This window comes from Macrobrachium rosenbergii, chromosome 12, assembly GCF_040412425.1.
Source record: "Macrobrachium rosenbergii isolate ZJJX-2024 chromosome 12, ASM4041242v1, whole genome shotgun sequence".
NCBI lineage: Eukaryota > Metazoa > Arthropoda > Malacostraca > Decapoda > Palaemonidae > Macrobrachium > Macrobrachium rosenbergii.
The window spans coordinates 72,677,401-72,692,208 of NC_089752.1; the positions used below are offsets into that span (position 1 = coordinate 72,677,401).

Consider the following 14,808-nt stretch of genomic DNA (forward strand, 5'->3'; position numbering starts at 1 on the left):
TCGTGGCTCAAAATGCAGGATTTTAGTGTTATATTTATATTGCCCTGTAGACGTCGAAATACACTATTTTCTGGACAGAATTAACGCTTTTTTCCTTATAAACTTCATTTTTTTTTACTTTCTAGTATTAAGCTCTTTAAAGATATCTTTGAAACTACATAAATTCATCACAGTTTAGACGCCTGCTTCGAAAGCCAGGATTCATTAGCACGTAATTCAGCACCAAGAACGTTTACTCCCCCAGGGACTCTTGTTACTTGCCCTGTGCATACAGGCGCACTTTTCCGCAGAAGTTGATTCTAGTCTCTCCAAGTCTTTTTCAGCCAAGTTCTGACCTGCACCGAAATGCCTCATTCTGAGCCGTTCTAGTCTCTCCAAGTCTTTTTCAGCCAAGTTCTGACCTGCACCGAAATGCCTCATTCTGAGCCGACTCCCTTCATGCGGACGTTTATCGGGAGAGATTTCCACTGCAATGGAGAGGTCATTAGCTGCCTCAACAGAATATCTCCGACCATTTTCGTTTTCTCTTACGGAACAAGAGGAGCTTCCTTTATTGACTCCCAGATAAATTGGCATAATTTAAAATTCATGATAACTGATATTCAACAGGACTGAGGCCTTGATGAGGGAAATTCCGACAGTAAGGTTAACACACTGCAACGAGCCCTGGCTGTCTGGCGGAAATAGTGAGGCCCTCAAATCAATCAATGCAATAATTTAATCTCTTTTAATAATCCCACCAAAAAAACTTCATAACATACATTCAAAGTATACAGTATACAACAATTACTGAATATATATATATATATATATATATATATATATATATATATATATATATATATATATATATATATATATATATATATATATATATATATATATATATATACATATACACACACACACACACACACACATATATATATATATATATATATATATATATATATATATATATATATATATATATATATATATATGGGGAAATATGTTTCGTTTTAGATTTACTGTGTATATTCAGTCATAGTGTGATGAAGCGAAAGGGAGCTACAGAGTGGTACTTGGGACGGTGACATAGATGCAAATTACTGCAATCAGCAGATATTTCAATTGGTTCAGCTGTTTTGGCTCGGTGAACACGCAAAATTGAAGCGGGTATGTGAGGCAGCCGACCAAGTTGGTATGCAAGTACGTAAGTTCGTGCGTTAGAAAAATGGAGATTGTGTGTCTAATTGTGCCAAAAGTTACGTCTGATTGATTATTATCTAGCCAAGAGCGATATCATCCAGATGTGGCTTTGTGTGCTCCGATCTCTTAGAAAACCGGCAGTTAAGGTAAATCCAGACTTCTCTTTTTTCTGTGTGGACTCTGAACTAGTGAATTTACCATATCCAAGACACTTATGAATTTGTGGGGAGAATTGGACATAGGCATTTATGTCACTTTAATATTATATTTTATTGTGTTCTGATTTGACATTGATTAACCAAGCATTTTAGATTTTCATTATTATGTCATATGCCTGTGTACTGTATTTGTGGGAGATTACGGTTTGTTTAATTTTCAACAGATGTCTGTGGTGATGTCTGTGGGGATACTGTGGATGCTGTGGTGATAGAGAAAGAACACTGCAATCTTTGCAGTTAGTGGTTGTTTCAATGTGGTTGCCTTTAAGACTAGACGAATAATGTCTAAGATGGAATGTGTGGGAGTTTTGAGTGAAAAAGGCGTTCAGCCAGAGTAAGGTTAAATCTTGAATTAGACTATTTTGACTTGGTAATTCATTTATTATGCATTTTAATTTTCTTTTTTGTTAATTCATTACTTGTTGGGTTTTGTTTGATAATAAATCTATTTGTGTAGGAAAGATTGTGTTTCCTTAGAGTATCCATTTTGAGAGTTATGTTGAGAGAGAGAGAGAGAATATGCGGGTTTAGTCCGAGAGAGATAGGGTTGCTAGTTACCACGTTTTCTGAAGATAGGCCGCAAAACACGTTACGTAGCATTTCTAAAGAAATGTTTAACCTGTAGGTGTAACATATATATATATATATAAAGAATCCCAAAAGAACTATGATAAACACATAACAAAAGAAAATGAGCAAATATCAAAAGAAGCAAAGAAAGTTGCAAAACAACAAGTTGCCAGAGCCAAGGCTGCTGCTTTCAATGATCTGTATGAGAATGTTGACACACCGGAGGGCCAAAGAAACATCCACAGGATAGCCAAAGCTAGAGACAAAGCAACAAAAGACCTCACACACATTAAGCAAATTAAAGATGGAAATGGTAAGGTTCTAACAAAAGAGGAGGAAATTAAAAGTAGATGGAGAGAATATTTTGAAAATCTTCTAAATGAAGAAAATCCCAGGAATATCATTGAGGATGGATTAGCAAATGAAAGAGAAGTTTCCAGGATTAGTCGGAGAGAAGTGAGGCGGGCACTAAGTAAAATGAAGAAAGGTAAAGCAGTGGGACCAGATGGAATACCAGTCGAAGTGTGGAGGTGCTTAGGAGAGGAAGGAATTGACATCTTGTGGGACTTGTTCAATAAGATCTACCAGCAGGAGAAGATACCTGACGCCTGGAGAAACAGCCTGCTAGTCCCCATTTACAAAGAAAAAGGGGACATCCAAGATTGTGCCAACTATCGGGGCATAAAGCTGATGGCACATACCATGAAAATCTATGAAAGAATAATAGAGGCAAGGCTAAGGGATGAAACATCTATAAGTGACGAACAGTTTGGGTTCATGCCAGGAAAAGGGACAACAGATGCCATCTTTGTATTGCGACAAGTAATGGAAAAATACAGAGAAAAAGGAAAGGAACTACATCTTGTATTTATAGATCTTGAGAAAGCATATGGTCGAGTGCCTAGGCAAGAAGTGTGGAGGTGCATGAGGGAAAAAGGTGTCTCAGAAAAATATGTGAGGATTGTAAATGATATGTATAGAGAAGCAACAACACAGGTAAGAAGCTCAGTGGGAACAACAGACAAGTTTGAGGTGAAAGTGGGACTCCACCAAGGTTCTGCCATGAGTCCCTATATTTTTGATATGGTAATGGATGTGATAGTGTCTGGAGTGAAAGATCAGGTACCTTGGAGTGTACTCTTTGCAGATGACATAGTGCTAGTGACCACCAGTAAGGAAGAAGCAGACAGGAAATTGGAGTTGTGGAGAAGTGCATTGAGGACAGAGGCCTAAAGATAAGCAGAGCAAAAACGGAATATATGTGGATGAATGGAGGAGACCAAGAGGGAAGCATCAACTTAGAGCAGGCAGAAGTAAAAAAAGAGCTACATCCTTTAAGTACCTTGGGTCGTGTGTCACTGATTGTGGAGGGATGGAGGAGGAAGTGAATCACAGAATACAATCAGCTTAGTGCAATTGGAGGGAAAACATCAGGTGTGTTATGTGACAAAAGGTTTAATGTAAAGATGAAGGGAAAATGTACAAGAGCATTGTCAGACCTGCGTTGATGTATAGTTGTGAAACATGGCCTATGAAGAAAGCACAAGAGAGAAAGATGGAAGTGGCAGAAATGAGAATGCTGCGTTGGATGTGCGGAGTGACAAGAAGAGACAGGATAAGGAATGACTTCATAAGAGGGACGGTGAAAGTTACAGAAATATCAAAGAAGCTGCAACAGAGACGATTACAATGGTTTGGACATGTTATGAGAAGAGAGGAGGATTCTGTATGTAAAAGAACCATGAATATGGAAGTGCCTGGAACAAGGAGGAGAGGTAGACCAAGAATGAGATGGAAAGACACAGTTAACAGGGACATGCAGGAGAAGAACGTGAGTGAGGTAATGGTGCATGATCGCAGAAGATGGAGAAGACTAATAACAAACAGCGACCCCATATAAAGATGGAAAAAGCTGAAGATAAAGAAGAAGATATATAAAGGCTAGTTTGACCAAGAATTTAATTGCAAAGTCTGTTCTATAGGTTGACAAACTAGATACACAGATATACATTGTAATGTTTACTAAAAACAATATAGAAAGGTATACTGTATATTTATAGATTTATTGATTACGTTAACCATCCAAGTTTACATAAAATCTGTACTTATCCCGGTTTGTTTGTCTGTATGTCTGCAAAATAGATCTCGAAAAGTTATTGATGGGCTTTTGTTAAATGTTAACGTTTGCTATGAACTAAGGAAGAGTTGATTGAATTTACGCTGGATCCAAACCGGGTTGAATTCAGCATATATTATTTTTTTTTTTGGGGGGTGGGGGGGCGGGGAATGCTGTAGTGATCAGTTGAAGACTGCTTAGGTACTATAGATTACTCTAGTAACTTATGTTTTATCAGGTATTTCTTTATTGGCTAACCAGTCTTTCGAAAACGTATTTCACTTTAAGGTTTCCTGATTGTCTACTATTTGGACGAACCAGGCCTTCCTATCAACAGCTCTATAAACTTACAGCTCTGCAAGCTTCATGGCGATTGTGGTCAATCATGTAACAAATCTATTCGTTTTAATTTAAGGGGTGCATCCACCGCTTCCCCATCTGGAGTGTCTTCTGTGGTGTCTTCTTTCCCTTATGTATTCTTTTTTGCTGTATTCATCCATGTGTAAATTATATTGGGTTCTGGACAAAGCGTGCTTCAAAATTTGGATTATGTTGAATTTGAAGTAGTTTATAATAGCTGGGAGTAGTGATCAGACAATTCAAAGTACTGCAGCATTCTGCAGAGACAGTATTCATAAGAAGGTAGCTGAAGATGTAAATTTCCCTCCTTGACACTAACAAAAAGGTTCATTATGTCTGTTACAATGCAGCAAATCATTTTGTTCCTCTTGACTCAAGTCTTCATCATGTTATAGTCATTATGAAACCTTCTCCAGTACATGCCATTTTCGGGATCACTGGCGAATTCTGCATTATCTGTTTACCTTCGAATATCAACTGGACAAATTTCTAATGCAGTCATCTAATCCCGCTACACTATATACTTCATATATACTTTAGTACGACCTCATCGATTCACCTGCTTTAACACTAATATTACCAATAAAATATTCAAATTAAAAACCATCCCTCCAGATTTCTAGAATCTAGAATAATCAGCTGCCTGCCATAAATGCCTGTCATTTTGTACATATTCGTTAGCTTTGTTACCTAGGTTGAAAACTTCTTCCCTGTACCCCCGTTAACATTGTTTTCAGTTGGTGTATGCTGTGAATGATCATAATTATTATTTTTAAGTGTCTGGTAATAAATTTTTTCGGTTTTTAACTCAAGACAATTTTCAACAATTGTCTTCCAGTAGATCCAGACAACCGAAGGAATATAAGATCAGGCAAATAAAGACATATCGCATAGCTAAGAGAACGTTAAATGGAATATTAGTTTTTTTTAGGTCAAGAGAGAGAGAGAGAGAGAGAGAGAGAGAGAGAGAGAGAGAGAGAGAGAGAGAGAGAGAGAGAGTCACCACACCTTGGCTCTTGAATGAACTGGGAGAGGCTGAAAGGAGGGAGGTAAATGGAAGAAAAAATGGTGCAGAAGAAAATTAAAGGTAAATATACGGATGTTAACAAACAACTTTTAAGAAAGAGAGAGAGAATTTTTGATAAATAATTTTTTCGATGGCCAGGCGACTTCAGTATAATTTTAACTGAGCACCGAATCCGGCTATTTCTTTATTGCTCTTCTCTCTCCACCGGTAAAAATGGCACATAACATCTGACTAGCAGCCATGTATATAATTCAATGTTTAGGTAAACAGGCGTACATTGGAATTTAAGGAAACGTTCAGTACTGTTTCTTGCCTCTCCTAGGACCCTGAAGAGAGAGAGAGAGAAAGAGAGAGAGAGAGAGAGAGAGAGAGAGAGAGAGAGAGAGAGAGAGAGAGAGAGAGAGAGAATAACGCTACAGAAGGTTCCATCATCTTCAATAATGCATTGTTTTGAAAATGAATGAGCAAGAGAACACAGATGGTCCATTGTTTGTTTTGTCCGGACGAAAAATTGATTGAAAAGCAATTTGTTGCACCAGACAAGCATTTTTGACGGCCTTCTGCTTTGACGCAGGTCGGGTCGCGACCAAAATGGAAATCACTTCCAAGGAGAAAATGGCTAATGCGGGTTTAATGAAACTTTTGACTTTCCTTTCAAAGTCACTTGATCGCCTCATTTCATTATTGCTATGAATATTAACAAATGTTTAAAAATAATAATATATTAATAATGATATGTACATACAAATAATGAAAGAACTAGCCCTGTAAGCAATTCTCACTAGACCTGTTATTATTATTATTATTATTATTATTATTATTATTATTATTATTATTATTATTATTATTATTATTATTATTATCTATTTCGGCTTTGATGAGATGCATTTGATTTCGACATATATATTTATGTATGAGCTAATATATATATATATATATATATATATATATATATATATATATATATATATATATATATATATATATGAATATACGTACATATATATATGTACAGTATATATATATATATTTAGAACATAGTTTTTCCTATAAGACAATTTCCGTTAAAAGCAATTGCTTTAGTGGCATCAATATGTTTTTTGCAGGACTCTTCATATAGTCGGAGTTTTTTCCGATTCTCATGCGTCAACCTTCGGTGAAGAACGCACACACTTCTTTCTTTCATTTTTTGTTTTCTGTCACGACAGCTGTTTCACCACTCTGTGGCATTATCAAGTAACAACTGGCTTATACTTTGGACTTACAATCCTTTTATCTCTCCATGCGGATGGGAAAGTAGACCTAAACGTTGATTGGTCCGGGGATTAAAAGGATGAACCACTTTTTGGAGTCGAAAGTTTTAGGTGTAACTTAGGAAACATGGAATGAATATTCTACAGTAATTATAAAACAATATTTTTGAATCTACTTAATAATTGTTTATAAAATTTATAATGCATGAATGTACTGTATATATGATGTGTGTATTTATATACAAAAAACATATTCTGCAGATGCACGTCCTGCAGCGGTATACTGCTCCTCCTGAATGTCTCTTTGGGGAGAGGGAGGACCTCTTTGTGGGCCAGCCCTTCGCAACTGGAGAGGACTAGGCCGAGAATGGTTCATTTTGTGCCCCTTCCGCTGACCACTTCGATGGGCGGAAGGTGGGGTTTTGTCTTGATCCGGTTCTCCTACAGTTGGGGCCTCCGTGGAGGAGGTAGCGTGGCTGCGAAGTGGTGTTGGTGAAGGGCTTCCCCAGAGAATGTCCCGACCCAACAGGAAGTCCACTCTGGGCTGAATTCCACCCACCACACCAAGGCGGTGGCGTAGCGTGCCCCAAGGTGTCATAACCTGGAGCTTGAACGTGGGAACGGTAATGGTGGCCTGCAGTAACTGTTGGTGGAGAGGGTTGATGGGATGAAGACGGAGAGGAGTTCTGGCTGGTAGTAGGAGGCTGTTTGTTAGTGCTTAGCTTGTATCAGCACTCAGCTTCAGCATGCCCTACCTTCTTACAATGGGTGCACGTAGGCTTGCTTGGCAGTCCATTCTTCGGGCGAGTTGAGCTTGAGAGGTAGGCAGGCGGCACAATGCGTTTCTGAGAGGTGCTGTGAAACTGGTTGAAGGTTTCCCATGAATCGGCCATGCGGCAGGCTTGTAAGGACTGAGAATTGAGTGACATACTGGCTGGGTGTTTACTGGTTTATTGGTTGTTCCTTACTGAGATAAATGTACAGAATCTTTGAAGATGTTATTGACGCGTGCGAGCGGTAAGGTAGCGTCTACACACAGACAGGTAAAAACAGAGGTACAGGCTCGGGCATCTAACGACAAACAGATGGCGATATCAAGAGACATAATTAACATTCAGTGATGAAACATATATCAATGGAAAAGCCAGGAAATTCTACACGTGGCCAATTGCATGAGATTTGAGACAGATTAATGGATACAATGCAGTAGCATAATATACGTGAAATGGAGAGACGTTTGGCGTCTTCACAAACAGAAACACACGTACAGTTTGATACAGAAGATTCATTGGAACATTATGAGTACATGATTAGAATGCTTGCATGGCAATGCAAGTAGTGGTGATTGTACATACATCAAGACAACAATGGTTAGAGAGAAACAGACGGAAATATTGTATGGTTGAAATCGCGTTCCTGTAGAGAAAGAAAACGAAACGCTTGCTTTGTCCTGTCCACTCCGATAGATGACGATTGATGAACACACGAACACGCACGTGTTTGGAAGAGACAGCGTCGGGCTCTTACAGGCTTCCGTAAATGTGGTGGGCTGCTTATCGTTAAGGTATACAGCAAAGGGCCCAGGCACACATTGGTAAAGGTCTTCCAGCATGGTCCGATTGAAGAGGTCCTCAAACGTTGTGCAAGACAAGGAGTCGAACCAGTGGGTACCAGACTGGGTCTTGTGACAGGCCCATTTGGTCCAGGACCAGCTGACTTCCTTGGCAAGACCTCGGAACCGCTGTCTCCCTTTCTCTTGGGTTATTTTGTAGGCCTTCGTGATGATTCTACGAACTTCAACCATGTTGCCTCTCTGGCTCTTCTCTAGTGAACGAAGCTCTGCCATAGCTTTTCCCTCCATATGCTTGGCTAGTACCAAGGCCCTCTCTGTCTCCATGGTGCTGTAGTTCCCGAAGAGTGCCTCAATTTCCTCCAGCCATACTTCTGGCTCGTCCTCAGTCCACTTGGGGATGAGGGAATTGACGCTCGAGATGGGAGCGTTTGGTGCAGCAGGTGTGGGGCTGGATGCTTGCTGTCTAGCCATAGCATCAACATTTTCCATTTTTGCTCTTTCCAGCTCGAGCTCCTTCTCTTTGAGAGCTAGCTCACTTTCTTTGCAGGCTAACTCGTGCTGTCGTCTCCTTTCTTCTCTTTCTTCTTCTAGCTGCCTCTGCTTGGCTTCATACGCCCTCTGTTCAGCTTCATAATTCCACCGTTCTAGTCTTTCTTCCTTCTCTCGCTTGGCCAAGTCGTCCATTTGCTCCTTGACCCATGTGGCAAGTTCCAATCCGGTGAGACCTACCGCCGTCCCCAGCTCCAGGAAGACTTTATAGTTCTCTGTTGCCATGGTTCTGGTGGGGAAGGGCGTCTACCCGGGTCGACTGGGTGTACTTGGGCAGCGAGGAAGTGTCCCTTCAGTGATGTGGCACTCTTTCAAAAGGTGGCACTGTGGTTGGGTGTGCCGTGAAAAGGTCACACTGGTGGCACTCAGTATCCTTAGGTACTTGCGCAGGTTAGGTACCAGAAGGACTTTTTTCTTCTGTGTTCCCTTTTTGGCTGGTTTTGTGTTTTATTTTCTTTTCTAGTTTGCTTGGTTGGTGGCACTATGGTGCCAGTGTGTTCCTAGGACCCCCTTACTTGAGTCCAACTAGGCTCTATGTAAGGAAATGCACTCTACGCCAGCAGAGTGTAACAAATGAATGAGAGGAAAAGGGAAGGTAAAAGAGAGAGAGAGAGAGAGAGAGAGAGAGAGAGAGAGAGAGAGAGAGAAGCTATTAGTGGCACTGTGGAAGGAAAAGTGAATTTGTGGTTGCTTTTTAAGGCCCTCGTGAGTGTCTGGTCCCAGTACCTGCAGTGCTACAACCCCCTTATATTGCAGAGGGGGAAAGGCCACTGCCTGCTTAGGTCTGGATAAAAGGCCTCACTCGAAACCGACAGTTTATCACTGTAATTAATCTTAACTTGTCCTCATCTATTTGTGGGACAGAGGTGCTTCTTTTATTTGGTTTAATTTAATTAATTGTCCCGGTGTCGGCCCTTCTTTCCTTGAAGAGGGCCACGTACACTCAGTTAGGTTATGAATGCTTACTTGAATGAAGAGAGAGAGAGAGAGAGAGAGAGAGAGAGAGAGAGAGAGAGAGAGAGAGAGAGAGATCTTCAGTTAGCCAATTTGTGCTGCCTGAGAAAATTTTAAGTAAAATTTTATAAGTGCACACTGGCAGGGTTCCTAATTGCAGATACGTCGTCTTGCTTCCTTAGGGGGATTGTTTTTAACAACTGTAACTTTCCCGGTAGCTGATTCAACGTCTACTGAGGAATTTAGAGTAAAATTATACGTTCTTTTCTTTATATGATTTTTCTTTACGTCGGGTATTTGTATAGGAACTTATCTGTACATTTCCTAACTAAGACCTATCATTCCCTGACTAAATTATATCTTGTTTTTATCTCTGTTATGGAACACTGCCCTAGTCTATGTATCTATTTACCGAAGTCTATCTGGCTAAGATTTTGCGAGGGGGAGTACTATGCAAAACGAAGTAAACCCAAGAGGTGGCTTTGAGGCAGAACTACTGGTCACACAAACGATAACAAAAGGGTTTTAAGATGGCGGACATGGGGAGCGGTCAACTGGGCTCCCCAAAATGTCGGACGGATCCCGTTAGCACAAAACAATTTCAAAACAAACGCTCTGCGGAGGAATACCAATCTTCGGGGCGTTTTCTCAAGTCAGTTACACAAAGTACTCGAATTCCTCTCACAAAACGAACTAAGCAAATGCGGGAATACAGATTTACTCTAAATATACCAGCAATGCAAAGGATTTTACGTTGGGGGATGGAAAACGAAAGTATTAGGCAATGCTTGTGTCTTTGTTATTTTTCTTTCTCGCGCGGAATTAACCGTCCGCTTAAGGAGTGGCCACTAGCGAGACAATGAAGTGGATCTGTGCTATCCTGACGGGACTAAGTTTACTTTACTGAAAAATGCATATGGTAAATTTAACTATTGCCGTTCGTTTGCTATTTCAGTGACATGGTGTTTTGGTACGATTCCCGCGATATGAACCTTTATTAATGCCGATTGGGAGTGACGAACGCGTTTACTACTTTTGGAATTCAAAGAACTTCGCAAATTCTGTCTCTACCCTCGAGAGATACGTTAGGCATACTTTCTCCGCTTGTTATTGTGCACGAGTTAACTCATTTAAAAAAATCAATATCATGCATTAATCCTTGGCTGGGGAAAATAGCAAAATAGTAACAATTACACGGTAACTCGGCCTACGACCTCCGCTGGAATGTACACAATGTATCCGAACGCGGCAAAAGTGCTCCTTCTTTTAAGATTTTGCAAATGTGAATTACGCTGCTCTCAATGCACACTTTCCTACCTACGCTAATTCTTAATTATACCTGGTATTCTAACTATTCTTATTATTATTATTATGCCTTGTGCTGTCTCCTTGCTTGGAAGAGTAACATAAAATTAAATATCTGACTTTTCTCTTTGAAATTAATTGTAATTAATTTTCTTTTCCTCCAGATTCTTTCTCTTGATTAATTGGATCCTACGCAAGATCGCCAACGTTACGTATGGGGGCTTGGCTGATGAGTTTATTACTTGATTAACGTAATTTATGAGGCCCTGAGTGCCAAGGTCACACGTAATCTGTCAATTGAAGCTACAAATTACCTCAAAGACAGATGTTTATTAATGGATAAGGTCGAGAAGGACGCCCAGACACAAAGAATATGCAGTTAGCTACGAAATTCCTTGAACAATCGCCCAACTTCGGATGCAGTCAATTTTCTCTTCGCTTCAGTAATGTTTTTAACACAACGGTTTATATCATATGCAGTTAGCGCTGGTAAAAGGCTATTCCTCTTCCAAACAATGGGATCGAGACACAAGGCTGCCTAAATGCTGTAAATTACTCATTTAACCTTCCCTAACTCCTAGTTACTTCACGAGAATAGCTGAATGTCGCTAAGCAATATAAATTATTCTTAATCTAGACTTCATAAAAGTAACTTGGGTACTTGGTATATTTAGATGGTGGTGAAGGGGGAAACAAGGGAACTGGAAATACAGAAAGAGATACTAGCAAATCGGCGAAACTTTGCTAAAAAAATCAGACTTAGCGTGGACGACAAGATGTTTGCGCATACAACGGATGATCGGAAGTCTTGATAATAGCAGTCTTCCCAGTTCACTAATAAAATAAAGACGGAAAGACAATAGGACAAGGAGTCGGACTAGCAGACGTGCCGCTCCCACGACAGGTATCTTCTCTCTGCTGCTTTCAGGTCAAACAGGGTGGCCGGCGTCTATACGCCCTTATGCCCTCGGGGTCTGAAATTTTGTCAAAACATTCGCCGAACATAGTACAGGGAAAAGTAGCTTAAGACCACCTTCAATAGAGGTTAGTTGTGGAAACTTTTCTATGGGTTTAGGTTTCTAATGCTACCTAGTCTTGCTATGATCGTTATATTTGAAATGCCTGACCTACCCTGCTAGGACAAAGATGTCTTCCTGTCTTTGTTCGTGTATTTTCTTCACAATAAAACTGCATCGAAGGCGAATAGCAGAATACTTATATATATATATATATATATATATATATATATATATATATATATATATATATATATATATATATATTTATATATATATATATATATATATATATATATATATATAGAGAGAGAGAGAGAGAGAGAGAGAGAGAGAGACAGACAGACAGAGAGATAACACATTAATATGAAATGTCTAGAGTTCGAAAGAGCTAGCAGTGGCTAGCGAAAGCTAGTATTTTTCCCAGACTTTTCATACCATTGAGGAATTTTTATTGTTATATACCTCAGTGCCAAACTGCACTAAGTCTGTATTATGTATATATGTATGTATTATAATATATATATATACCTCGCCACAGCTGGTGAAAAAGTAATCCTCTGATGAAGGATTTTCATGTGTAAAAAAAAGTATCTGACTGTCACTAATGAATTTGATACCCCTCTCATTGAACACCTGTCAGGTGTGAATCCTTAGTCTCCATCGGCTTGTATGATTGTCCGTATTGCATCACAAGTTATATATTGTGATTTCTTCCACAGTGCGTCAGGCGTTCTTCAGTGGCTTAGAAATAAAGTCGAAACCAGTCAGCGTGAACACCCAGTCTCCTATTTTTTTCAATTCTATTGAGATGTGATACAAACCACGTGTTAATGTTATTACAATCATATATATATATATATATATATATATATATATATATATATATATATTTGTATATATATATATATATTTATTTATATTTATATTTCATTTTTTCTAAGGATATATGCCAAGTCATCATTGCATTCCTTAATTTAAGTGAACTTAATTTTTTGATGGTCAATGAACATAGGGGAGTTGTTGTTTCATTTTATTATGTCCTTATCGTTGAATTCACAATGAAAAAATATTAACTAAACCAAAAGAATATTTACGTATAACACTAAATTCAAGCAATGAATGGCTTCCTTTGCGTAAATAACATCATTGTTCCTCCGGCAAACATAAGTGCGTCTTCCTGACCTACAGTGCATTATCAGAGATTTACTCTAATTTCCTTTCCGTCCTATTGAGGCCGGCCCCTACTGCCTCGTGCCAGCTCATAAGACCTGCAAGTCTTTTCTGTAGTCTCTCGTTTGCTCTTGCCAAGTGTTCTTGCGTCATCTGGAGGTTCTTGAAGTCGCGGAGCAACATTTCATTCTTCGCCTGCAGATTTCCCAACTCTCTCTCCAAAAGAAGATTCTTCTCGTCCATGCTGCTGGCCATTCTCGCCATCCCTTCCAGCCGGTGGCCTTTCGCTTGGAGTAAATTATCCTGCTGACTGGGCTTCATCTCTTTTTCTTGTAGCTGACATTGGAGGGAGCCATTTTCTCTCGATAGCTTTCCAACTTGCTCCTTTCGTTCTCGAACGCTGAACTGAACGTTTTCCTTCTCAGTCTTACAGTGGCTGAGTTCGCTTTCTAGTCCTCGGCTTCGTTTAGTCATCTGCATCTTTTGTTCTTCCATCTCACTCAGTTCCGTCTTCAGCTGACCTGCTACTTCCCCTTTGTTGTTCAGAGTATCACTCAGCCTCTGAAGGGCGGCAGCGTTCTTAGTGAGTCGTTTATTTTCTGCTTTCATCCCCGTTATCTCATCTTCTAACATATTTCGTGTAGTTTCCTAAGCCGCCATCTCCTGCATCAGCTGCTTTCCGTTCTTGAATAAAAGGACCTTGTCCTCCAAGGCTTGCTGTTCCATCTTCTGTTTGTTAAACAGTCCTGTGTACAACTGCATCTCCTCCTTTTCTTTTGCCAGCTCCTTTCTCTGCATCTCCTCCTTTCTTTTCCTTTCTGTATTCTTGAAGAGCATTTTCCAGATCATGAACTTTTATGGTCAAGTTGACATTCAGCAGCGTCAGATTCTTCCTCTCTTCTCTTTCAAGACGAACTTCTCCCTGCAATGCTTGAATTTTTCCATTGTAATCATCACCACGGCTTTTCTGCTTCTTAATGTTGTCCAGTAAGCCTGGGTCCATTTGACGGATTCAGCTAAGGTTTCACTGCATAAAACCGCACTAAAAGCTGCTGATAGGCCGAGACAAGACAAAAGTTGTGCATCATTTCGGATCCTGTACCGACAGAACCCACTCTTCAGCTTATATTCACCTCCCTCGCATATTTTTCTTTCTGTGTTTTTCAGAATTTCACACGTTTTCCCCAGAAAAATTCTAAAATTTTTCTAGTTTATGCATCACCAAATCCATAAAAATGGCAAACAACCGTGGAGACTCGACGTTATGGCTATCGTATCATTAAACAAAACTCTTAATCCCAACCATCTTTATCACTTACATATCATCAAAATGGCTCTTGCGGGCTGCTTTATGAGCAAGAGCCCTTGCTGGCATAAAGCTAGCTTAATTTTGAACAGCAATGTGTAGACAAAACAACCCTGTCTCAGGACTACTATAGTACCAAGCGTTTTACTCTCTCTCTCTCTCTCTCTAAATGACGGTAAAATGTTGCGACGTATATA

General features: G+C 39.7%; 1 protein-coding gene across 1 annotated transcript; it reads right to left on the minus strand.

The window, feature by feature from the left end:
* Positions 1-13,338: 13,338 nt before the first annotated feature.
* On the minus strand, positions 13,339-13,938 carry LOC136844070 (calcium-binding and coiled-coil domain-containing protein 2-like). Its single transcript, XM_067113085.1, has one exon. It carries the CDS (start codon positions 13,936-13,938, stop codon positions 13,339-13,341), a length of 600 nt encoding a protein of 199 aa, XP_066969186.1.
* Between the last annotated feature and the right edge of the window lie 870 nt (positions 13,939-14,808).

Excerpts from the sequence above, each read along its gene's own strand:
- LOC136844070 (XM_067113085.1), bottom strand. The coding sequence starts at position 13,938 with ATGTTAGAAGATGAGATAACGGGGATGAAAGCAGAAAATAAACGACTC.